This window comes from Choloepus didactylus, chromosome 1 (assembly GCF_015220235.1).
Source record: "Choloepus didactylus isolate mChoDid1 chromosome 1, mChoDid1.pri, whole genome shotgun sequence".
NCBI classification, from domain to species: Eukaryota; Metazoa; Chordata; class Mammalia; order Pilosa; family Megalonychidae; genus Choloepus; species Choloepus didactylus.
Genome location: NC_051307.1, coordinates 121,316,653 through 121,342,473, shown reverse-complemented (window position 1 = coordinate 121,342,473; position 25,821 = coordinate 121,316,653). Strand labels below are relative to the sequence as shown.

At 36.7% G+C, this 25,821-nt stretch overlaps 1 protein-coding gene across 5 annotated transcripts in view; it reads left to right on the top strand.

The window, feature by feature from the left end:
- The window catches only part of FNDC3B (fibronectin type III domain containing 3B), a 370,299-nt gene that overhangs the window by 199,600 nt on the left and 144,878 nt on the right, over positions 1 to 25,821 (top strand). For all 5 annotated transcript variants that reach the window (XM_037840631.1, XM_037840625.1, XM_037840597.1 and 2 more), the window contains exon 4: positions 14,190 to 14,266. In XM_037840631.1, coding sequence (XP_037696559.1) covers positions 14,190 to 14,266 — 77 coding nt within the window. The remainder of the gene's footprint in view (positions 1 to 14,189; positions 14,267 to 25,821) is intronic.

The following is a 25,821-nucleotide window of genomic DNA, read 5'->3' as shown; positions in this document are numbered from 1 at the left end:
TTTGGTCAAGAAGATGTTCTCCATCCCACGATGCCGGGTCTACATTCCTCCCCGGGAGTCATATTCGACGTTGCCAGGGAGATTCACTCCCCTGGGTGTCTGATCCCACGTAGGGGGGAGGGCAGTGATTTCACCTTTCAAGTTGGCTTACCTAGAGTGAGAGGCCACATCTGAGCAACAAAGAGGCATTCGGGAGGAGGCTCTTAGGCACAATTATAGGGAGGCCTAGCCTCTCCTTTGCAGCAACAGTCTTCTCTAGGGCAAATCCTGTGGTAGAGGGCTCTATCCATCAAACCACCAGTCCCCTATGTCTGTGGGCATATTAGCAACCATCAAGGTAGGGCAGGCCAATAGCTCTGCATTCTCTACCAGCTCCTCAAGGGGGCTCTGCATATATTTTAACTTGTTTTTTTTTTTTTTAAACTTTTTTCCTAAATCAACTGTATGAAAAATAAAAAAAAATTTAAAAAAAATACAATAAAAAACATTTCAAAGAGACTCATAACAAGGGAGTAAGAAAAAGACAACTAACCTAAGATAACTACTTTACTTCCAACATGTTCCTACTCTACACCAAGAAAGTAACCTAATGTAGCAACATTTCTGTGAACTTGTTCCTACTATACCCATCAGAAATTAACAGACCATAGTCATTCCTGGCCATTCCCAGAATGTTAAATTTACCCACGATAGCTTATCTGTTCTTCATAGATTATTGTTCCCCCTTCCTTAATTGCTCTCTATTGCTAGTTCCCCTTCATTCTACATTATAAACCATTTGTTTCACATTTTTCAAAGTTCACATTAGTGGTAGCATATAATATTTGTCTTTTTATGCCTGGCTTATTTTGCTCAGCATTATGTCTTCAAGGTTCATCCATGTTGTCATATGTTTCACAACATCATTCCTTCTTACTGCCGCGTAGTATTCCATCATGCGTATATACCACATTTTATTTATCCACTCATCTGTTGAAGGACATTTGGGTTGTTTCCATCTCTTGGCAGTTGTGAATAATGCTGCTATGAACATTGGCGTGCAGATATCTATTCATGTCACTGCTTTCTGATCTTCTGGGTATATACCGAGCAGTGCAATAGCTGGATCAAAGGGTATCTCTATATCTAGTTTTCTAAGGAACTGCCAGACTGACCTCCAGAGTGGCTGAACCATTATACAGTCCCACCAACAATGAATAAGAGTTCCAATTTCTCCACATCCCCTCCATCATTTGTTTGTTTAATGGCAGCCATTCTAATTGTTGTGAGATGGTATCTCATTGTGGTCTTAATTTGCATCTCTCTAATAGCTAGAGAAGCTGAACATTTTTTCATGTGTTTCTTGGCCATTTGTATTTCCCCTTCAGAGAACTGTCTTTTCATATCTTTTGCCCATTTTATAATTGGGCTGTCTGTACTATTGTCATTGAGTTGTAGGATTTCTTTATATGTGCAAGATACCACTCTTTTGTCAGATACATGGTTTCCGAAAATTTTTTCCCATTGAGTTGGCTGCCTCTTTACCTCTTTGACAAATTACTTTGAGGTACAGAAACTTCTAAGCTTGAGGAGTTCCCATTTATCTATTTTTTCTTTTGTTGCTTGTGCTTTGGGTGTAAAGTCTAGGAAGTGACTGCCTAATACAAGGTCTTGAAGATGTTTTCCTACATTATCTTCTGGGGGTTTTATGGTACTTTCTTTTATATTGAGATCTTTGGTCCATTTTGAGTTAATTTTTGTGTAGGGTGTGAGGTAGGGGTCCTCTTTCATTCTTTTGGATATGGATATCCAACTCTCCCAGCCCCATTTGTTGAAAAGACCGTTATGACCCAGTTCAGTGACTTTGGGGGCCTTATCAAAGATCAGTCGGCCGTAGATCTGGGGGTCTATCTCTGAATTCTCAACTTGATTCCATTGATCAATATGTCTATCTTTTTGCCCGTACCATGCTATTTTGGCAACTGTGGCTTTATAATAAGCTTCAAAGTCAGGGAGTGTAAATCCTCCCACTTCGTTTTTCTTTTTTAGAGTGTCTTTAGCAATTTGAGGCATCTTCCCTTTACAAATAAATTTGATAACTAGCTTTTCCAAGTCTGCACAGTAGGTTGTTGGAATTTTGATTGGGATTGCATTGACTCTGTAGATGAGTTTGGGTAGAATTGACATCTTAATGACATTTAGTCTTCCTATCCATGAACATGGAATATTTTTCCGTCTTTTAAGGTCCCCTTCTATTTCTTTTAATAGAGTTATGTAGTTTTCTTTGTATAGGTCTTTTACATCTTTGGTTAAGTTTATTCCTAGGTACTTGATTTTTTTAGTTGCTATTGAAAATGGTATCTTTTTCTTGAGTGTCTCTTCAGTTTGTTCATTTCTAGCATATAGAAACATTACTGACTTGTGTGCATTAACCTTGTATCCCGCTACTTTGCTAAATTTGTTTATTAGCTCTAGTAGCTGTATTGTCGATTTCTCGGGGTTTTCCAGATATAAGATCATATCATCTGCAAACAATGACAGTTTTACTTCTTCCTTTCCAATTTGGATGCCTTTTATTTCTTTGTCTTGCCGGATTGCCCTGGCTAGTACTTCCAGCACAATGTTAAATAACAGTGGTGATAGCAGGCATCCTTGTCTTGTTCCTGATCTTAGAGGGAAGGCTTTCAGTCTCTCACCATTGAGTACTATGCTGGCTATGGGTTTTTCATATATGCTCTTTATCATGTTGAGGAAGTTTCCTTCAGTTCCTGCCTTTTGAAGTGTTTTTGTCATAAAGCGATGTTGGATTTTGTCGAATGCTTTTTCAGCATCTATTGAGATGATCATTTGATTTTTCCCTTTTGACTTGTTAATGTGTTGTAATACATTGATTGATTTTCTTATGTTGAACCATCCTTGCATGCCTGGAATGAACCCTACTTGGTCATGGTGTTATCATTTTTTTAATGTGTCTTTGGATTCGATTTGCAAGTATTTTGTTGAGGATTTTTGCATCTATATTCATGAGGGAGATTGGCTGATAGTTTTCCTTTTTTGTAGCATCTTTGCCTGGCTTCGGTATCAGATTGATGTTAGCTTCATAAAATGAGTTAGGTAGTGTTCCATTTTCTTCAATGTTTTGAAAAAGTTTAAGTAAGATTGGTGTCAATTCTTTTTGGAAAGTTTGGTAGAATTTCCCTGTGAAGCCATCTGGCCTTGGGCATTTATTTTTGGGAAGCTTTTTGATGACTGATTGGATCTCTTTGCTTGTGATTGGTTGGTTGAGGTCTTCTCTTTCTTCTCTGGTCAGTCTATGTTGTTCATGTTTCCAGGAAATTGTCCGTTTCCTCTACATTATCCAGTTTGTTGCCATCGTATCCTCTTATAATTTTTTTAATTTCCTCAGAATCTGCAGTAAGGTCACCTTTCTCATTCATTATTTTGTTTATATGGGTCTTCTCTTTTTTTGATTTTGTCAGTGTAGCTAGGGGCTTGTCAATCTTGTTGATCTTCTCAAAGAACCAACTTTTGGTAATATTTATCGTCTCTATTGTTTTTTTGTTCTCTATGTCATTTATTTCTGCTTTAATCCTTGTTATTTCTTTTCTTCTACTTGGTTGAGGATTGGTTTGCTGTTCATTTTCTAGCTTTTTCAGTTGATCCATTATTCTTTGATTTTAGTTCTTTCTTCCTTTTTAATATATGCATTTAGTGCTATAAATTTCCGCCTCAGTACTGCTTTTGCTGCATCCCATAGGTTTTGGTATGTTGTGTTCTCATTTTCATTCGTCTCTGTATATTTAGCAATTTCTCTTGCTATTTCTTCTTTAACCCACTGATTGTTTAGGAGCGTGTTGTTTAACCTCCAGGGATTTGTGAATTTTCTAAGTCTCTGATGGATATTGACTTCTAATTGTATTCCATTGTGGTCAGAGAATGTGCTTTGAATAATTTCAGTCTTTTTAAATTTATTGAGCCTTGTTTTATGTCCCAGCATATGATCTATTCTGGAGAAAGTTTCGTGAGCACTAGAGAAGTATGTGTATCCTGGTGATTTGGGATGTAATGTTCTATATATATCTGTTAAATCCAATTCATTTATCACATTGCTTAGGTTTTCAGTTTCCTTATTGGTCTTCTGTCTGGTTGATCTATCTATAGGAGAGAGTGATGTGTTGAAGTGTGCCACAATTATTGTGGAAACATCAATTGCTTCTTTTAGTTTTGCCAGTGTTTCTCTCATGTATTTTGTGGCACCTTGATTGGGTGCATAGACATTTATGATTGTTATTTCTTCTTGTTGAATTAACCCTCTTATTAGTATGCAGTGACCTTCTTTGTTTCTCAAAACATCCCTGCATTTAAAGTCTTTCATCTGAGATTAATATTGCTATACCTGCTTTCTTTTGGCTGTAGCTTGCATGAAATATTTTTTTCCATCCTTTCACTTTTAATTTCTTTGTGTCCTTGTGTCTAAGATGAGTCTCTTGTATGCAGCATATTGATGGTTCATCTTTTATGATCCATTCTGCAATTCTGTATGTTTTAATTGATGAGTTTAATCCATTTACATTCAGTGTTATAACTGTGAAGGCATTTCTTGAATCAGCTATCTTATCCTTTGGTTTATGTTTGTCATATATATCTTCCCCTCTCTCTATTAATATCCTTTAATGTACCCATACCGAATCTCTTTAGTACTGAACCTTTCTGCATGTCTCTCTCTCCTTTCTTTGTTTCTGTCTGTAGGGTTCCCTTTAGTATCTGCAGTAGGGCAGGTCTCTTGTTAGCAAATTCTCTCAGCATTTGTTTGTGAAAAATTTAAGCTCTCCCTCAAATTTGAAGGAGAGCTTCAGTGGGTAAAGTATTCTTGGTTGGAAATTTTTCTCACTCAGAATTTTAAATATGTCGTGCCACTGCCTTCTTGCCTCCATGGTGGCTGCTGAGTAGTCACTACTTAGTCTGATGCTGTTTCCTTTGTATGTGTTCTGCTTTCATAACTTGCTCCTTCTCTTCCATATTTGACAGTGTGATCAGAATATGTCTTCGAGTGGGTTTATTTGGATTTATTCTATTTGGAGTTCGCTGGGCATTTATGATTTGTGTATTTATGGTGTTTAGAAGATTTGGGAAGTTTTCCCCAACAATTTCTTTGAATACTCTTCCTAGACCTTTACCCTTTTCTTCTCCTTCTGGAACACCAATGAGTCTTATATTTGGAAGTTTTATGTTATCTATCATATCCCTGAGGTCCATTTCGATCCATGGAAATAATTTAATCAGAATTCTCATCCATAGTTGAGTGAGTCACATCTCCATGGAAACATCCAACCGAAAGATCACACCCTAATCAAGACTAATAGGTTTGAACCCCCTAAGATTGCATTAAATAACTTGGCTTTTTGGGGGTCCAGAACAGTTACATGCTGGCACACCCATAATAACTGTCTTGATTTTCTATTCTCTGAATCCCATATGTTTCTCTGTTGCTGTTTGAATTTGAGGTGCACTAGTTAAAAGAACTCAGATAATAAACCTGGTTAGGATGTTGTCAGTAAAATGCCTTTCAGATGCTATTTAAGGCTTTCCTTCCACAATAGTAAGCAATCTTGGAGGGCAGCTGTAGACCCAACCATGAGAGCAGTTAGCAAGGGATCCTCTGGTTTGCTTAGTAAACCTCATTAGAGAAACGAATAATTGAACTTGCTTAAATATATTGAGTAATAATATGTTGCTAATGCTATACATTATAATTTTTAATATAGCTTTCAAGTGGGTGCTGTTTTTTATGTTATTTTTTTCTTTTTTTAATTTCAACATTTTTTATTGTGAAATATTTAATGTTCTTTAATTTGAAATAAATGAATAATGCAAAGCAGGGCTTGTGAGGAATGCAATCAGTTTTGTTGTCTGGTTAATAATTTCAGTACTATTTTTGAAGTTGTCCCTCTAAAGCATGCATGACCTTGGGGTTGTAAAGTAGAGCACAAATAAAACAGTATATGCACATTTGCCCCTGAGTTCTTCTCAGAGTTGTTATGAAGAGATTGCTTTCCTGTCTTTTGCTCACTGCTGTATCTTCCTGGGTTAAGAGGGCCTTGTGGCCAGGCAAATGGGGTGGGAACAGAGGTCTGGGGAGGAAGAGTGGGCAAGGTTTAATTCATCCCTGCTGCCTTTCATACCTCATCATCAGGGCAGGAAAAACTGATGAGAGAATGTCAGTAGTTGCAACCCTTTTAAAATACTCAGGGCCACAGTGAACAAGTCCTGCCCCATTCCTCCCAGCAAGTCCCTTAACTGCTTTTCCTGCCATTGTCTTTTAATGAGCAATCTTTTTTTTCTGATTCTTTTCCCTACAAAATCAATGAACCTTAATGTTACTCTTTAAAAACATCTGAATGTTTTAACTCAGGACATTTGTAATAAAATTTACAATATTCTTGTTCTAATAAGGGAAATTTGGGAAAATTTTTATCTTCAAAAAGAACATCTGGAGGACTCTGCTGGGAATTATGCTTACCTATTCCCACATACCTTTCCTGGTAATTTCCTATTAGCTGGGATACCAGTAGTTAGATGAAATAAACCCTCTTCATGCTGTGTGAGAAAGGGGTGAGGGACTCTCTGATGCCCTTAATGAGCATTAAAGAAAATGAACAGGAGTGATGTGCTTTTTTTTTTTTTTTTAAACATTTTTTTATTGGGAAATATATATACAGAAAAGTGATAACTTTCAAAGTACAATTTAATGAGTATTATAGAACAAATTTCAAAGAATGTTATGGGTTACAGTTCCACAATTTCAGTTATTTCTTTCTAGCTGTTCTGATACCCTAGAGAATAAAGAAAAGAAAAAAATTTATATAAAGATTCAGTATTCATAATCTTTTGTTAAATCCTATCTTGTCTGTTGCTACTTCTCCCTTTCATTTGATCACTGTCAATGTTCAGGGATATATGGCCAGTGACCACCTTGACTTGTTCATATTGAAAAGGGGTGTCGACATTATGGGGAAGGGGGATGCATCTGGTTGATGTTCTTGCAGAGGCCGTTGACTCTGGGTGTGGGGATTTAGCTGGCATAGCAGCTGTCTGGAGGATATAAGTTTCTGAAGAATAAACTTAGTGAGTGAAACCTTTATAGAGTCTTAGATAGATACCTAGGTATTCTTTAGGATTTTTGGGGACTATTGTTGATTTGGGCTTGGCATACTGCAGTCTTTTGCAATATCTGGCTGAAGCTTGCATAAGAGTGACCTTCAGAATAGCCTCTTGACTCTATTTGAAATCTCTTAGCCCCTGAAACCTTATTTTGTCACCGGTACTCTCAATCCCTCGATGCCTGGGCCAGGCTCATTCCTGGGAGTCATGTCCCATGTAGGGGGGAGGGTAATTAATTTATTTGCAGAGTTGGGCTTAAAGAGAGGCCACATCTGAGCAACAAAAGAAGTTCTCTGGACTTTTTGACTCTTAGGCATAATCATAGGTAGGATTAGCCTCCCCTTTACAGCCCTAAGTTTCACAAGAGAAAGCCTCAAGATCGAGGGCCTGACCTTTCAGTAGGGGGTTCCTAATTGCACATAGCATATATTCTGTCCAAGATAAACAATCATTGTCTCACACCGTCTTCACTTAGATGTACAATCATCATTACTCTCAATTTTAAACAATTATAACCTAAAACACCCAAAGCTTTTATTGCCCTCTAATTATTTATCCCTAGTATTAGTGTGGTACTAGTAAGGTATTCCTATTAAATATAGTCCATAGTATGAGAAAGGTGTGCCCTTAATGTGTGTGCTCTTTGGTGCCCTTAATGAGCATAAAAGAAAATGAGCAGGAGTGATGTGCTTTTAAATGCTTTGAAATGAAGCGCTTCATGCCTCTGCAGCTGCTTTTCTTTTACTGTGCTGTTAATATTTGCAGGGCCTTTTCTTCGTAAAATACCAGAAGCCCTTCCTCAGTATCGCTGAGTTTTATTTGTATCATTCTTCTGAGCTTTGCATCTTTCAAGGCCCAGGTTTACATGTAGATGAGCATATCCATGGGTTGTCTGCCATCCCAAACCTGCCCTTAAAAATAAAAGCAAAGAAAGACTGAATCTTATTATTCATTTAAATAATTTCAAACTGGCAAGGTGATACTGAATGCTTTTCATTTGTACACTAAGGTATATTATGAATTTGGATAACATGGTCAAGTTGAACATAAAGAGCCGGGGCCATGAGGGGCTGAGATCCAACCATGTTGAATATATGAACCCACTGTTTTTTGTTTGTTTGTTTTTGTTTTGTTTTTTGCTTGTTTGTTTCTTTTTCAAAAATCACCTTCTTGAGCCTTTTCTCTTAGGTCTTACACCTAATTCTTTAATCAGATCCATTGCTAGACTAGACTTTCTGCAAATGCTGGTGCGTGCTTGAGGTGTCTGGGCTCTACGCCTGTGACTACATGCTGAGATCCACAGTGTCTGTCAGGCCCAAAGCAGGACCCAAGGCTGGGTATCCCTCATCCTCATGCAGTTCTGTGTGCTTGTGTGTTACTAACTGTGCATGCCATTCTCTCCATAATGAAGAACAGAAATGCTCCTTTTCTTCAACATCATTGTGTCCTTGGCATCTTGCACAGGGTCTGGAAACCAGAATGGGTTCAGCAAAGGTTTGCTGAGCTGAACAAAGCAACAACCAAGAGCTCTAAAATCTGGAGTTAAAGGTTGTATCATGGGACTCTCTCCTGGTACCTGATATCTTTGACAACCATAGGGCTTGCGGTTCTGTAGTTCTGAATTTAAATCAAGTTCCTTTAAAAATTCTGTTAGGTCATCAAGTCTGTTGTGAATGAATTCACTGACTTCCTTTTATCATTCATTTTCAGTTACTAAATGAACTGAGTTTAAATATGCTCCCCACCCCAACACTGGAAAATTATTTTCTCTAGTAAAACAATAGCTGCCTCTTTATGTAGTAGGTTGTTGTTTATGTATCTGTTCTTCTCAGATTGTAAAATCCTCGCTTTGGCTTTTAATTCCGCACAACATCTTTCTCAGTAAGTGTTGAATTGAATTCAGTTATATATATATATATATATCAATTATTATAAGCATAGCAATCTATATTTACACAGTAAGTATATAGATGTTATTAACAATTAAGCCTTAAAACAACTTGATAATGTATACTGGCGAGAGAGCTCAATATTACTGAAATTGGGGAACATTGGGATTCACTAAGTTTAAGTCTTATGTGAGAATTAAACCTCAGTCTCTTTACTCCTTATGTCCTTACAACAGCCAGCAAAACAATTTAAAGAGGAATGTGTGGAAAGAAAGACTTGCATTTTAATTTGGCAAAACAATTTGTTAGCTAATTTAGTGCCTCGTTTGTGCTTTGAAATGGCTAAGCGATAAGTTGGTGTTTCTGTCATTTTGTTCCCTGGTAGTGATTTCAGCAGGAAGTTTCAGTCCTTGGGCAATTTGTTGTTACATTCACTTGCTACTTTTAAGGACAATGGCTGGACCAGGCTAGAGATTTTTGTAGTAAGGCCAATGTCAGAGACCACAGGGGATCAACTTTCAGAAAACAAGAGTTGGTCCTTTGATGTGGAACTGCATCAGGGCATTTAGAAAGTTAGGCACACGGGACTTTCTAAGATTTCCTAGAAATTAGGGAAAGATAACAGGCAATTTGGGGGCAATGTAGGGGGCTAGGATTAGGGAGGACAGTAGACAACTAAGGGAAAGCAGCCATCCTTCCCTTCTTATACTTTTCCTTTTTTAAAAAATATTAATTCATTCATCTTGAAAAATGCATTACATTTTCAAAAGGAGAACATCATTTTCAAGCTAGAAGACGGAAACATTTTAGAAGGAAAAATGTGAAGAGCAAAACAACTAGCTTATTCCTTTGAGAAACCATGTTATTTTTCTTTTGGCGTCTTTGGTAAACAATTACACTATATGAACTTCTTTGCTCATAGTATTTTTCTTCTAGTGGCTCAGTGTTATGGTCATTTTTAAATACCACTATTTGTCAAAGCACTGTACTAGGGATAGGTACTGTATGTGCGTTACATCTTCAAATCCTTAAACCAACCTTTCAAAGTAGTTGTCACTCCTTTTCTTGGGTCAGAAAAGTGCTGATCAGTTAGAGAAGTTTTAAGTAGCTTGCCCAAGTCATGCTAGACAGTGCTCGAAGCAATAGTCAAAGCATACCTGCCTTCCTTGCTCCAAAGCTTTTGGACTTTGGTGTATCCTGACCGCTCTTTTCAGCTTAGTTCCTCTTCTGACAGGATGCCTTTGGGAAGAAGAGGAAGTTACAGGTTGGAGAGGCAGTGTACCCTCATTTTATCTGAGCTGGAGAAATATGCCACCTGTACCCAGCTTCTGTATGGTAATTATGTATGATAGAAAATGACTTTGCAGCAGTATTTTAAGGAACAACAAATTTTATGCATGAAGGGAAGTAAAATTAGAAACAATGGGCTAAAAATGGGAAGAGCTGAGTTCCAGTTCCTGTTGTTCACCACCTGCCTGCTGTTAACCTGGGCTCATCAGTTTGCTGCTGGACCTCGGTTTCTTTATTTGTGAAAAGTGTGACCTCGACTAAATTCCTGAGGACCTTTTCACTGCTTAGTTCTGTAATTACTAACATTTCCATGGGATAATAATCTTTTAAAATCTTGCTGAATTTAGACAGGGCCTGAAATACCTCGTTGTGTTTACTTGTTTGTATCCCCATAGTTAGACCATCGGTCCCTCAAGGATAGAAAATGCGTCTTACTAGTCTTTGCATAGCACCTTCCCTGTAAATAGCATCCTTACAACTATGAATGTATATGGGATGGCAGTGTGCTTTAGAAGACTTGTAACTTGGTTGGTTTTGGGGAGTTTATTAGCAATCTGAGTTTTGCTATCGTACCTTTCCTTGGTTATGTTGTTTATCGTCTTTTAACCCACCAAGTCAGAGACTCTCAAAATGCGGTTTCTGGAACAGCAGATCCACATTACCTGGGAACTTGTTAGATGCTAATTCTTGTGACCCACTCCAGACCTTTTGATTCTGAAATTCTAGAAAGTGGAGTCCAGCAATATATTTTAACAAGTCCTCCAGATGATTCTGATGCACCCTAAAGTTTGAGAACTTTCTTTGAGGGTAGGGCTTGTGCTTTATTATCTTGTGTTCCTTTTAGTTCCCTCATGGAATTAACCAGTGTTGAATTGAATTTTTTAAAAAAAGGAGAGGATATCAAGGCTCCGCAAAGTGCCTACATGGTATAGTCTCTTAACTTGTCTGAGAATCTTGAGTCACCACAAATAGTTGGAGATTCATTCTTAGGCCTTCAGCAGATTCTTACGACCTCTCATCATCTGTTCAGTCTTAGACCCATGGTAAGTGGTGCAAGTTAACTTTTAATTAAACTGTTTGTTCCGATAACTGCTTTCATCATAATTATCTTCTTACCTACTAGCTGTAGCCTTATCCTTATGGCTACTTCTGACAACAAGATTTCTGTTTTTTGTCTACTTTTTTGAGAGTCATTTTATGGGGTGTAATGGATTTTATCACATTATTTCACTTTTGCTTTATTTTTCTCATGCGCTTTATCTTGCTATACTATGAACTCAGCCCCCTTACATCATTTTGAACGTGATGGTATTTAATTGAAGATGAGAGTGTAATCTGTTGTTGTTAAAGGTTATCGTTGAGAAATAGCTGTTTGGACACACAAGTACCAGTTTACAGACAAGCATAGTTATAAAAATCTATATATTCACTACCTGTTTACTTGTTGGTGAATACCCAGCTTATAAAAATACTATTTGAAAATGTCTAAAATTGTAGTATAATTATTTATAGTCAGTCTATTTCTAAGCCTGGTTTAAATGATGATTTACCCCCCGCAGTCCCAGTTTCCACGACTCTCAGATTTCTAAACCTCATTGGGACTGTCAGCTTAAATCAACCTAGTTAACGCCACACCTAGAATGGGTGAATGTTCTGAATATAGCATCAGTTCCCATCAGAGCAAGGGTTGTCTAAATATGGGAGCTCTGTGGGATTGCTGGGAGCTAGGAGAGAGCAGGGGGTGAGGCATGATGACCTGAGCCCCAGCTGGGCCTTAGGAGCCCTCTGTGAGCTTGTGTGTGGTCCTAAATACGCAATGTTGCTGGTCTTTCCTTTAGTCTCTTCCATGTGGGGATAGTCTTTGGAATCATTGTATGAATTATTGTTGACTGAATAATTAAGCTGCCCTACAACCTTTCTGGTTAAAGGTTTGCTGTGTAAGTAAATGAAAACTCAATTAACGAAAGCTAGCGTACTTTTAAGATGTTAGACCATGTACTTGCATGTGTATTTAAAATTTGTTAATGACTATAAATCAGTTGTAGTTTTTGTTTCTGCCTCACATTGTGTTCAGTGAAAATAAGAAATTCTTGACTGCTGAATTCACAGTCTAAAACCTGAAATTGATCAAATTCCCCAGGGCATTGTTTTCATCGAATTACTTGGGTCTTAGCATAAACTCCAGTTCCAGTTCTACAGATTGTGCAATTGACGTTTTTCATCTGCCTGTGAAGGAATACATGTTCTCTAGTTGAGCTTCTTAATTAATTAGTTTGTCCAACGAAATAAAAAATCTGCTCTCTGATACAGTTTTGTAAGTGTATTTTTGTGTACTTTTGTTTTCAAACTATGTAAATTTTGTCTTAAGTATATCTCCATAGAACTGCCTGTATGTTACCAATGTGTTTAATTAAAGTGGATTCTAGACACTTTAAAAGATTTTAAAAATTTTTTCAAAAACGAATAATTAATTTCTCAGTATAGTCAAGTAGGGGCTTGTTTATTAGAGAAGAGTGTGTGGCTTTTTCTCCCCTGTCATATGGCTAGCGTTGGCATCTGAACAAGAAGAGAACCATTTTTCACTGTGTTCTAAGAGCTATGTTCTTTTAAGTTTTCTGTGCCAATTCTGAAACCCAAAGGATCCTAGTCCTAGAAGTTTAGGAAGGGAAGTTTGTGCTTTAGTTAGGGGAGGATTTTAATACTATCAAGAAGGTCTTAAACAGTTGAATAGTGACATTAAGCTAAGTAGTACCTTTTCTCATACCAGCGTTATGACTGGGATTTTATTTCACTGGCTATAAAACACCAAATGTCTGAGGCTACAATGGTTTGTTTCAGAAAAGATAGGTTCCAAGGCACAGTTGATTTCTGGAAGCCATTTCTGCATATTTTGCAATGCCCTTTGAAAGTGTTTTGATGACAGTGACAAGAGGAAGCAGGAACAAGCATGTTAAAAGTCATTTGACTACTCTTGAAATCAAGCCAGAGAAGAATCACCCCAGTGACCGTGGGGTTCTTGCACTTCTAGGGAAACTATGTAATCATAGACTCTTTGGAAGGCAATCATAAATTGCTGTTAACATTAGGCAGTCTGTTTATTTGTAATTAAATGTTAACATACCATGTATTAATAACTGCTGTGAGTGTTATCACATTCATTGTTTACCTTAGATGTGTGATCACCATTCATCGGATTTAATATTTTGAAACTAACCTCTTGGTAATTTAATGGTTGACTTTGAAATAATCCAAATAAATTTGACATGAGTATTCCAAATAGGGCCTGATTTAAAATATCATCTATTTCCCTCCCTGAAATGTAGCTTAAGAGACATACCAAATTCAGCTGATTTGGATTGATTTAAAGGTTTCTATTTCAAATTAATGGCATGTTATAAAAACCTATTGAAAAATAATGGTCTAAAATTATAGAACCAAAATCAGTGGGAACTTTTTGAATCAGAAGAGATAAACATTTCAAAATTGGTTAATTAATTCATTAGTTAATAAGCATTTAAGCATTCAGTTAAAATGCAAAAAAATTTATTTGGACTACTTTGTTAGACTACACATAACTGAGCAACTTTTGTTTTATGGAACTTGAGGCTTTGAGAATCATTAAATATTTGTGAGGATACTCATAGTTCCACACACACACCCCCACACCCCACTTTGAGTTAAAAAGCTGGAGAATTCCTTTCACTTCATGATTTCAGGTCCAGCTCTAAGGCAGAGTATACCAGTTACTGAAGAGAAAGTAGTCAAAGTGGTTAATTCTCTTCAGCTTTGGCAGTGCCTTGAAAATATCAATGATTATCTTGAAGGATGTGTATTTTGCAACTATTAATATCTTACTCTTACCTCTTTCAGGACCTGCTGAAGTTCCCATGATGTCACCCAATGGATCCATTCCCCCTATCCATGTGCCCCCAGGTTATATCTCACAGGTAAGCCACTGGATGGCCTTCTCCATGTAGTATGGGCACTGTCATTGTTCCAAAAGCTTATATGTTGAGACTTGAAAAAAAAAACTTTCTTCCAGGAGTTAATTTAGTTATGATTATATGAAGATTGCCAAAATTTTTGTGGTAATAAGGAGATCACTCAGGGTTTCACCTTCTGCCTCAGTCTACTTACAACTAAAGTCACCAGACTGTGCCTCCTGTGTCTTGCCGCTTGATGTGCCAGAGAGCCAGAGGATGGGAAACACAGCAGGGCTACCAGGCCGCCCAGTTGGGTTTCACACCCGACCATTTGGTTGTGATTCATTCATGGAATTCCCTGTCTTGGAGATTTCCTTCCATCTGTACCACAATTTGCTGGAAAAACAAATATTCACAAACTTAATTAATAAAAATGTCAAAGAAGGCCTTGTTTAATGTAAATAGGGCCTGCCTTCTGTTATGGGAGTCTCATTTCTTCATGGTTTGGGGAATTACTGAATATGATGTGAGAACATGTCTGTTTGTACTTGTCTGAACTTAGGATTCCCCTTAAATCAAATGACGATAATAGCAATCTCAGATGTATGCTGTCAGGATTAAAAAACATTTAGGGTAAAGTTATATTCCCATACCCAGATAAGGTACAAAATGCTCAGGGTGCCTGTGATGTTGCAGTTATCTATATATGCCTCGGTTTTGTCCTAGGCCCAATGCAATATGCGTACCTCCCAGCTTCTTCCTGCATAACTGCCTCTCCAAATAATTAATTAACATTTTTTCTCTCTCTCTGCCTCTGTTGTTCTGTTTTCCTGATTATAAAAGCCTCTTATGCTCATTGGTGGAAGGAAAAAAAAAAAACCTAGAAAAATACAGAATATAAAAAAGAAAATACTTTTTGCTACCCAGAGATGATAAAAACTGTGGTTGCACTTTTTTGGATTGTATCCTTGCAGATGTATTTTTTTATGCTTTCTCTTTTCTCTGTCTCTGCTTTTAAAGTGGTTTAAAAATCTGTAATTTTCAGGTCTTAATAATTTTGCTAGGGTGAAAAAAAATTGGCAGCTACATAGGAAAATTGTTAAAATGCAGGCAAGAATCAAAGATTTATCCTTCTCTGAAGTAAAAACTTATCCATTTCTTCACTTTCTGAGGCATACTGCAGCCACTATAATTTCATTTTTTCCATCCCTACTTTTACGTGAGCCAATTTAACTTTTTTTTTTTTTTTTGAGAAACCAGATTATTGGCCACCACGGTTGTAAATAAATGACTTGTTTTACACAAGTTTTTGTAAATTAGAATTAACTGGAGGGAGAAAATGTCGCAGAACAGTCCCTTACAACAAGGACAGGAGTTGATGGATCACATTCATGTCACCAGTCAATAAACAAATGTAGAATTCCATTTATGTCTCCTGCTAATTTATTTTGAAGAATTGTTTTATTTTGTTGAACAGGGTACAGTTCTCACCATTTTGATTGCAGAAATAGCACCTCCTTTTATGCTAAAGGTCCATTCAAAGAATACCACTTATAAGTTGAAAATTTTAGTGGAGAGAAATTGCAATGTGCTTTTCCTTGCCACAGTGTTGCTGTGATTCTATTGACTATAAAGCATTTATTTGGAGTCCTAAAGAAAATGGGGAATTTTAGACCTTGGTATAGTTCTGATTCTAGAAAACTTCTATTAAAAAACTTCTATCCAAGTAGAATAGGTAAAAGCTATAAACTCACTTGCATAAAACTGATGATGGAAGCATAGTGAAACATCTTTTCAATTGAGAATTATGGAAGAAAATGCTAGAAGATACATTGGAAGAATAGTAAAAATGGAATAATTTGGAGCCTGGACTGAAAAAGAGAAGGAAGCAGTCCATAAAGCATTTATTCAACTCCGTATTTGTTGGACTTCCTGACCAGAAGATGGACCCAGAGTTAAGTGACCTTCATTGTTGGTTTTATATCTTTAATAATATGTGACAGTGAAATGTCTGAGACAAAGGGATTGTAAAATGAAGAAAATTTACTCCAGAAACCAATAGAATGAATGTGTAACATCTCTGAGGCTCCACGTTTCAAATAAATGAGGAGGGTGGAACCAAGTATAAAATGTCTTAGAAGACTTGTCATCACCCAGAGATCTAAGCAAAATACATTGTTGTCATTTAGTTGTGGAAAGAAAGAATCACTTTTGTCTTTTTTTTTTTTTAAATCTCCTCCAGGCTGGACATATGTAAGAAATGATCAGTACCAGTCTTTCCCCACCCTAGTCAATCTTACATCTTACCCCCACAATCCTTTTCTTAAAATACATGTGACTTTCTTGTTCAGCTCTAGAATTGGGTATACATTGTGTGTAGAGTTGAAGTTCTGTCATATCATGTATGAAATGTTTCATACTCAACCTTCTTGCCTTTTTTTTTAGCATATTTTTTAATTGTAGAATATAACATATACATAAAAGTGATAATTTTCCAAGTGAAATTTAACAAGTAGTTAGAGAACAAATTTCAAAGAATATTATACGTTACAGTTCCATAGTTTCAGTTATTTCCTTATTGTGAAATATAAAATATATACAAAAAAGGTAATATATTTCAAAGTATGCTTTGAAATGGTGTATATATATGTGTATACATATACACATATACATATACATATATAGACACATAAATACACATATGTATACATATATATATGTTACTTCCCTTTGCCAGGGAAAGACAAATGTCTTGAGAAATGCATTTAAATTTTGGTTTCGTTGGCTTTCTCCAATGTGGAGACTGTTTCAAGAGTTGGCTAGAAAGCTGAAACCCCTTTGTAGAAATAATGGGGCTGGTTAAGTGGAAGCTATGGAATGTTTTTCCCCATTTTGCTCAGCCAAGTCAGCTAAGCTGTAAACTTTAGCCTCAACTGCTTGCCTTTGGCCATTACAAACTGGGATTAAAACAATGCTTTGTTCACTTCAGCATTGTGAGAATGATGAACCAGAAAGGAACATGGGGGATTGTCCTGTGCCCTGATAGACTAAAAATCAGACCCATTTGGCAACCAACAGTGAGAGAACTGGAGTCTCCTTCAAGACTTCAGTCTCTTCGGAGGAATGCTTTTTCTGTGGGAAGTTAGGAAAGTGTTTCACAGTGTACAAAGTGTATGCATTGGAGGGCAAAGGGCCATGGAAAAGAGCATGGTACTGCATGTACATTCTGTTATTTTAGTTTCTGTTATCAGCTGATTTGCAGCAGTTTATTTACTTTCCATTTTATGGCTTTTTTTCTCTCAGGAACAATTACAGACAGGGCTGGCAATGCCAAATTAAAGAAACTGTACCAAGCACGTCTCCTGTACCAGTTTCCTCTTCCTGAGACTTCTTTTTGTCTCTCCCTGTTTGCATTTTCTTTTGGATTTCTTTCCTTTTTTTCTGAGATCCTGGCATTGTGACAAACCCAGAATTAGCAGGAGGAAACACTGGTCCAGGCGGGCCTCTGCCTCTAACTCCCCGTGTGATTTTAGGAATATTGTTGAGTTATTTATTGGGGTATATTGCTTGCTTACTTGATCATTAGCTGTCTTCCTCCCTTTAGAGTTTAAGCTTCACAGGGGCAGGTACTCTGTGTGTCCTGTTCATTGCTGGATCCCAGTGCCTAGAAAGGTGTGCAGCACATAATAAACATTTACAAAAATTTAGATAGATGGAGGAATTTTTATCTTGTGGTGGGAGGAAGGGAAAGAAAAGTGTTTGAGGATCCGAAGTTTTCTTCCAATATAAAATTAGGTAATTCTCCTTTACCGTTCATATTGTTTCTTAAAGGGGAGATCAAGTGGAAACATAAGTAAGTTTCCAAAAGCAATCAATACCAAAATGGTTTGGCATGCTTCTGTGGTATTTAGCATTCTGTTGACCAGAACATTATTCTTCACTGAAAAAATGATAGTTGATCTTCAGAATAATAATAATATTGAGACAGTGTTGCATCTAGGAATGACTTCCAAATCATTAGGATTAGATTATGGGATTAGATTGTTCATATTACATTTGATTTTATTGCATAATATTTATCTTCTGTCTTCCTAATTAGTAACTCTATAATTGGCATACATCATAAATTTGCCTGACTGTTGAGCAACAAAACTTGACCAAGGTTGGATGAAATTTGTATTCCTATGCATTGTTTGAAACACATCAGGATCACCAACTTGGACTTATATGAATAATATAGTTATTTTTGCTCCATGATAGATACGATATGAATATTGTCAGCATGGATTCCTAATCATTTTTGCACCATTTTGTGCTATGGAGCCCTTTGGCAGCCTGTGAAGAACTTTTAAATGTAAAATATAAAATTCATTGATATAAAAGAGACCAGTTATTTTGAAATACAGTTGTGAAATATAAAAACAAGATAATTTCTGTGTTTCTTTATTAGCACATTAACAATACTTAGCAGCAGGTCTAATAACTGCAATGATTTTTAAGTTGTGGTGACCACAAATATTGTTAATATTTCTGTTAACATTGTAATGTGATAGTCATGATGCTGATATTGCTATGGTTTGCTGCCTACATTCATAATGAGGGAAATACTAAGTTTCAGGTAAAAGTTAGTGAAAATAAAGATGTAATTTCTTTTCTGAGTTCATGTTTCCGCTGAATTCTGTCCATCTTATCCCAGGGGCCGGGGGTCCATGAATCTGGTTAAGGCCTCTGGAATATAGCGTAGTGGCCCCCATTGGCGAGTAGTAACTGTATATTTAAAAGTTAGAACCACAGCTCTCTTTCTGTCTCTGGGAATGACACAGCCCCAGATTTCTCAGTGCCTCATGCCCAGTCTCATAATCAGAGTGGGATACCACAGTAGTATAAAGAGCATGGGCTTCAAAATATTCCAGATATGGGTTCTACCTTATACTAGTTGAGTAGCTTGAACACACCCCTTATCCCAGTCTGCGCTTCAGTTTCTTGAAAGGTATAGCTGTGTTCTTCCCTGAGGAAATTATCATGGATATCCCATAGGTGTGAAAGTCTTGAAAAATAACATATTCTTTACAAATGCAAGGATTTATTTCATGTTGATGAATAGTTGCCTGTTAGGTTACTTACAGAAGGCTCTATTTTGTATATCAGCATCTCTGGAATAATCTGCCTACATTTCCATGCACATGAATGTGACTGAGGGACTGGACTGAAAAGATGTGATTGATCATCTCTGGTCATCTCTTCTGTGCTGATTAATGGAGAGGTGTTAATAGCTGCTGGTGATAGCTTTATTTGTATCTTGGAGGCATCTCACTTTAGTCGGGTTAAACTATCGAGTTTGTCTCCTGATAAATATTCTGTTCCTTAAAGCAGCAATGTGTGACCCACTTTGTTAATGATTATCGCTCTCTGGATGTAACTTTTCTTGCTTGTCTAGTATTCCTACGTACCACCCAGATGTTAGGAGGATCAGATTTTATTTTTGGTCTTCAAATTTGGTTCTTTTTGGTATTTACGTTCGTGTTCTACAATAAAGTATGATAGGAAACACAGTATTTCTGAGCAGAGTACTCAGATATAAATCTCGTCCCACTTAGCTAACCTTAGTTTGAGTTACTTAATCGCTCCTGAAGATCCTTTATTTAGAATTAATTGAAGTAATTTTCAACGAATGAATGTTTTTGACCCAGGAGAGAATATATCTGTTATAAAAGCAAGGTGTAATAGCTTTGCAGGATAATTCTTTGATACTATATAAAGGGCTTTTAGAAACCTGGATACATCACCAATCATTTATTTTCCATTGGATGCAAAAATAATCATGCTTTGTGGCAAAAAGAGCTAGTCCTAAACTGAAGGATTTATTGCCTCAGAGAATTTCTGATAACCAAACATTGGCAAGAACAAAAATTATTTCCCCAACTGTTATCCATTGCAGATATAAAAATAAGTGAAGTTGAGAAGTTAAGTTTTGGTGTTTTCAAACACAGTTTTTATCATTTAATTGAAAAGACAGAAAGTAAGTCAGGAGATGGGTGTAATATTCAATTCTGCCATCATTTTTAAGTCAAGTAATTTCATCTGTAAAACAGAATGTTTGACTACTTGTTCTATAACTCTTCTGTTTCTTCTCTAACAGTCTTTTATTCTAATTTTTGCTTTTTTTCTTGTGCTAATGGGTGGTGGTTATGGGGGTTTCATCTATAATGCTAAAAAAGGGAAGAGCTAGGGAAGGTACTGTTCTAATGTTTTAGATCTCTACCTTCTATGAAGAACAAACTTGCTTCTCCTCTTGCACCGTGGTCACTATAGTAGAAAACGCCTAGTGTGGAGCCAGTGCAAAAAGGAAAAGTGAGAGCTAGGGCTTTTGTACTTCTGGCGGGTGATGAATAAATTACAACCGCTCAGCTTCATTTGGAACTGGCTTAGAAGAACTTACATTGGAAATATAGGATCTTTCAGTACGAATACTCGTGCTGAACCCACACTTATTTAATAAAAGTGTAATGAATGACAGATCTGGAATTAACTGGGTTCAGATTATCTGAAAGTTTTAAATAGGATGTCAGGTAGTTACTTGAATTAGGAGGAAATTTTGATAGTGAATGCATTAATATTCTTGGGAAACATCAAGTTGAAGCAAATAATTTTGCTGTTTTTTGTTTTGTTTTGTGTGCTTTTCCATTCATTTGTTCATTTAGCCAACACTTCCTGAGAGCCTTCTATGTTCCCAGCTGCTCTGGAGGTACTTGCAGTTGGGTGGGAGAGACAGATCTGTAATCCAGGCTATGTATGGTGGTGCTGGGAGTGGAGGGGTGAGCACAAGTTCAAGTTGAGGGAAGGCTGGACTTACAGCCTTCTGTTCATGCAGCTGTTTTGTGTTGATTGACCTTTTTCTTCTCCTTGTTCACAGCTTGCATGATCAGTTTTATGTGAGACTCCTTCCCTTCCTGGAATGGCCTGGGAACCCACTTGAGACATGTTGGCACAGTTAGAAATTGAGCGTGAGCCCAACTTTCACAAACTCATTTGGTCCCAGTCTTCTGTGTCTAGCCAACTCACCTAGTGTTCCTTGCCACCCCAGCAAGGTGGCTGCCAGGCATTCTGCCTGCATACATGTGTTTGGAGTCATGTGTGTCCATGTGCAGATTCAGCTCTGTCCACTCCGGGATCATCCCTGGCCATCTGGGGCAGCTCTTTTTAATTTTTCCTTTGCTGCCTGCTTTTTAAGCTCCTCTTTTGAATCTTGTGGCTTGCAGCCCAGTAGGGGAGTTCAGAAGGAAGGAGTCAGAAGCTGAGAAGGTTATTAAAATTCCTGGGGAGCATTTCAATTCAGTAAGGGGAAATACCTTCCTTTTCTATTAGCTAAGAGAAAAGCCACTCAGAATATAAGTGTTTTTAAAAGATATCTCCCTGCCACAACCCCTCCAGTTCTATAACCTTGGGGGAGTTAGCTTAACTTCTTTGAGCTTCATTCCTTTTACCTCTACAACAGGGATGACTATATGCCTTACAGGATTGTTGGGAGGGTTTAATGAGATGGTAATTATAATAGTATTGAGAGCTGGGTTCGATTTTGCTGTCATTATGTGTCAGGCGCAGTTCTAGGAACTTAACGTGTTGACTCCTTTCACGTAGAGGGGATTAAAGCATTTGGGCAGGTACTCAATAAATGTTGGTTGTGTCTTGAATCCTTTCACTTCTTTTAATAACCCAAATATCCTAATTTTCACAGTTAATTATTTACATATTTACTTCTTAGCATATCTGACTTCTGTACAATTCTCCACATATTGAAAACTTGAGAGAAGAACAAACTAGTATGAAAATCTTGGTTCTGCATCATAACTAGTTGTAAAATTTAATCCTGCTGCATCTGGGTTTCCTTGATGAAAAACAAGTCGTTAAGGATGTTAAATGAGATATCCCGTGTCAAGCATCTGGCACACCACTGGTACTGACTGTGCGTTCATTTCTCATCTCCCTCCACATGCTGCTCCCCTTAGCCCTCCCCCTTCCCGCCATCCCCAGGCTATTTCATTTTGTTTTAATAGTTCTCTCGTCATACCTATAAATCATCCACACAAGTAGGACAGAGATGCTCCTGGTTTAACCTTTTGTGCCTTATTCTCTATTCACTCATTCTTGTGTCTAGGTCATAGGATAGCAAGAATTCTAAGTATTCTCAGTAAATACTTGTTGAACTGAATTAAAAAAAAAACATGATAAAGAATCAAACTACCTACCACTGACCATCAGGCTGATTTACTTCATTAGCCTGAGGAACGTGGCTAGGTATTTCTTCACGGAGTATGAATGTATCACTTTTTTAGGGGGTTTTTTCAAGCAGGCAAGGCTTGTGGAACTTGATCGCAGCCTTCACACTCTGGGGCTCTGACAGGTGGCATCTGAGAATCTAGGACAGAGATCTTTTCCAAGGGTCTCTGCTTCTCTGGGGAAGATACAGTGAGTGACCATTCTGTGGAGTCACGGAGCAGGAAAAAAATCTAAATAAAAAATACTTTGTGCTGATTTCTGCAGTCAAACTTGCTCTGATGTCTGTAACAGCACTTACTAGGACTTTAATCTGTTTTAGGCTGTGCAGATGAATTGTACTGTTTAGCCTCTACTTTTTTTCTTATCTTTGAATATCCAATGCTTAGCACATAGTGTATGTCAGGAACTAATTGCTGAATTGAATGCAGGTGATTTGTTTGCCTCTGGACAGTCATGATTTTATTCACCCTAAAAGGAAATGAATATGTCTTTTCCATAGTCATCTGTGAAGACTGAAGGCATATATTATTGCCTCAGGATTTTTTGGATGTGTTCTTTTTGATGTCTAAATTCTCCTGCTAGAGTAATATATTTCTTAGTGAACCATTTTCATTAAACAAAGACTGTTATTGTCCACTGTTTCTTAAGTTATCTTTTATATTTGTACACTATTAGTATTGCTCCTCAGACTTTCTTACTTTTTTGGGGGGACATAGACATAATTTCTTTATACATAGATTAAAAATGTAAATAAATAGATACCTTTCACATAAATTGCAGAATAATTTAAGGTAATTAAAAATAGGGTTGTGAAACAATTTTTGTATATATTTAGGCAATTGTGGTTTCAATATGGTTCTTAGTTTTCTAACTGGAAAGCTATTTTTTTTAGTGTGATGGGTAATTTGTATTTTAGCTCAAGACGTAAGACTGTTTTTTAAGCAGTGAAAATAGTTGTTCTTAGAAAATATAGTCATGAAAAGATAACCTTTCAGCTCTGTAGTTTCCCTTATTTTTGTTTCTGATCTTTCTTCCCCCTTTTCCTTGTCTGGAATTCTTGTTTTTGTTAGTGCTTTCTTGATCAACTTTAAAAAAAAATACTTTGTTTTAATGTCAGGAATTATGATAAAATGATGAAAATAAATTCTTCTTTTCATTATAACATCCCATGTTTACAAGCCCAAAGAGTTTTTCTTCGTATTTACTGAGACCTTTGTTCTTATTTTACTGCATCATTCCAATCTTTGTGGCTGGTTGATCATCGTTAAGTTTCATATTGAATGAAATAATGACAGTTGTAAGCTTTTAGAAAACAGGCACTTCTCTTCTGTGGCTTTTTCAATGTCTAGCCCAGGACTGAATAAAGATTCCGTATGAGAAGGACATTTAGCATATGTCTTACTTTTTTCTTAATAGCCAATGGGAGAGGGAGGAGTTAGCACTGAGGGATGGGCAGTATAAAATAATACATTTCTTTATCACATTGTAGAAAAAATCCATAACATGTATTAAAATTGTACAAAGCATATGACTAAATAGTGTATTTAAGCTCTGCATTTTAGGTAAAATAGAAGATGCTATGATATCACCACATGTATGAGAATTCCCAATGGCATGGTTTAAATATCATTTATCATATAAATTAGCAACCATGCCTTCATACATGGGGTTAATTTATTTAGTTTGCCAAGGCCCTTAAAAAGATCACATCAGTTAAGGAATACATAAAAAGCTACATCCTGGGCTTTAACTACATTTATATTACTCATTCAGGAAACCTCCTTGCGAATTTCTCATTGGGCACTTAAAAATGGTCCATTTCCTTAATGCTTTTTTCTGATGCATCCATCCATCTATCCTTCCTTTTTCTAGAAAGCTTTAAGGCAGCTTCCTTCTGTGAATATTCTGTGTGAAATTTTCTTTGTGTCTAGTGCAGGCTATTCCCACTCTACTAATTTTGATGATTGTGATCTATATAGTTTTTTTCTACAGTGGCAAAGATGATCTCTTACCAGTCTTGGCTCCTCCTATATTCCTCCTAATACAATTTATGCGACTTTTAAAGGTAATTCAGAAGCATATCATTCATTGTTAATAGAAATACATGCATCCGTAGATGTGTTTCTTTCTATATTAAGGAGAGTAGAGGGAGATAAGTCTTACAACCACTGAATCTTGAATCATACTCAAATTTGAGTCTTGATTTAGATGTTAAAATAAGGACTTGTGCTTGCCTGTTATGATACAAACCTTCATTTAGCCCTCACTTTATTTAATTTGCAGATACAAAGATTCTTTTCTCTTTTCTAGTGGAAGTTTAGCACAAGTGCTTGTCCTTGCAGATCATGATCTAAGGCTAGAGAAGTAGTGTTTGCGTTTCTCTGCAAAATCTTATGCAGTTAATAATTCTCTTAAAAGCCAATCAGTTTGGATGTTCATTGGCTATTTGTGTATTTCAGATATCTTTCCAAGATATCTGAGATATATTTTTTTTATCATTTTTTTATTGTGGAATATAACTTACATACATGGAAGTGATAATTTTCCAAGTGCAATTTAACAGGTAGTTAGCAAATTTCAAAGAATGGTATGGTTACAGTTTCACAGTTTATTTCCTTATTGTGAAATATATATGCAAAAAGGTGGTAACTGTCAAAGTAAAATTTAACAAGTAGTTTTATAGGAAATTTCCGAGAATGTTATGGGTTACAGTACCATAGTTTCAGTTGTTTCCTTATTGTGAAATGTAACATATATACAAAAAGGTGATAATTTCTAAATTACAATCTAACAAGTTGCTATATAGCAAATTTCAAAGAATGTTATAGATTATGGTTCCATGATTTCAGTTCTTTCCTTCTAGCTATTCTAATACCCTAGCAACTAAGAAAAATAAAATTATATGGAGATTCAGTATTCATAATCCTTTGTCAAATTCTATCTTGTCTATTGCTACCCCTTCCTCTAGTTTAATCACTTTCCTGATCTTCGGGGATGTCTAGGCAGTGACTGCCCTAACTTGTTCATGTTGAAAACGGGTGTCAACATTATGAGAAAAGGGAATGCAACTGGTTGATGTTCTTGAAGAGGCTGTTGCCTCTGGGTTTTGGAACTTAGCTGGCGTAGGAGCTCTGGATGATTTAACTTTCTGAAGAATAAACTTAGTGACTGAAACTTTTATAGAGTCTCACATAAGGACCAAGTTATATTTTTGTATCAAGTAGAATTCCTTTCAGCAGTTTGTGTCTGTCTGTGGAAAATGCATTTTACTGTAGTTATTTTGTTAGTTCATATTATCTGCC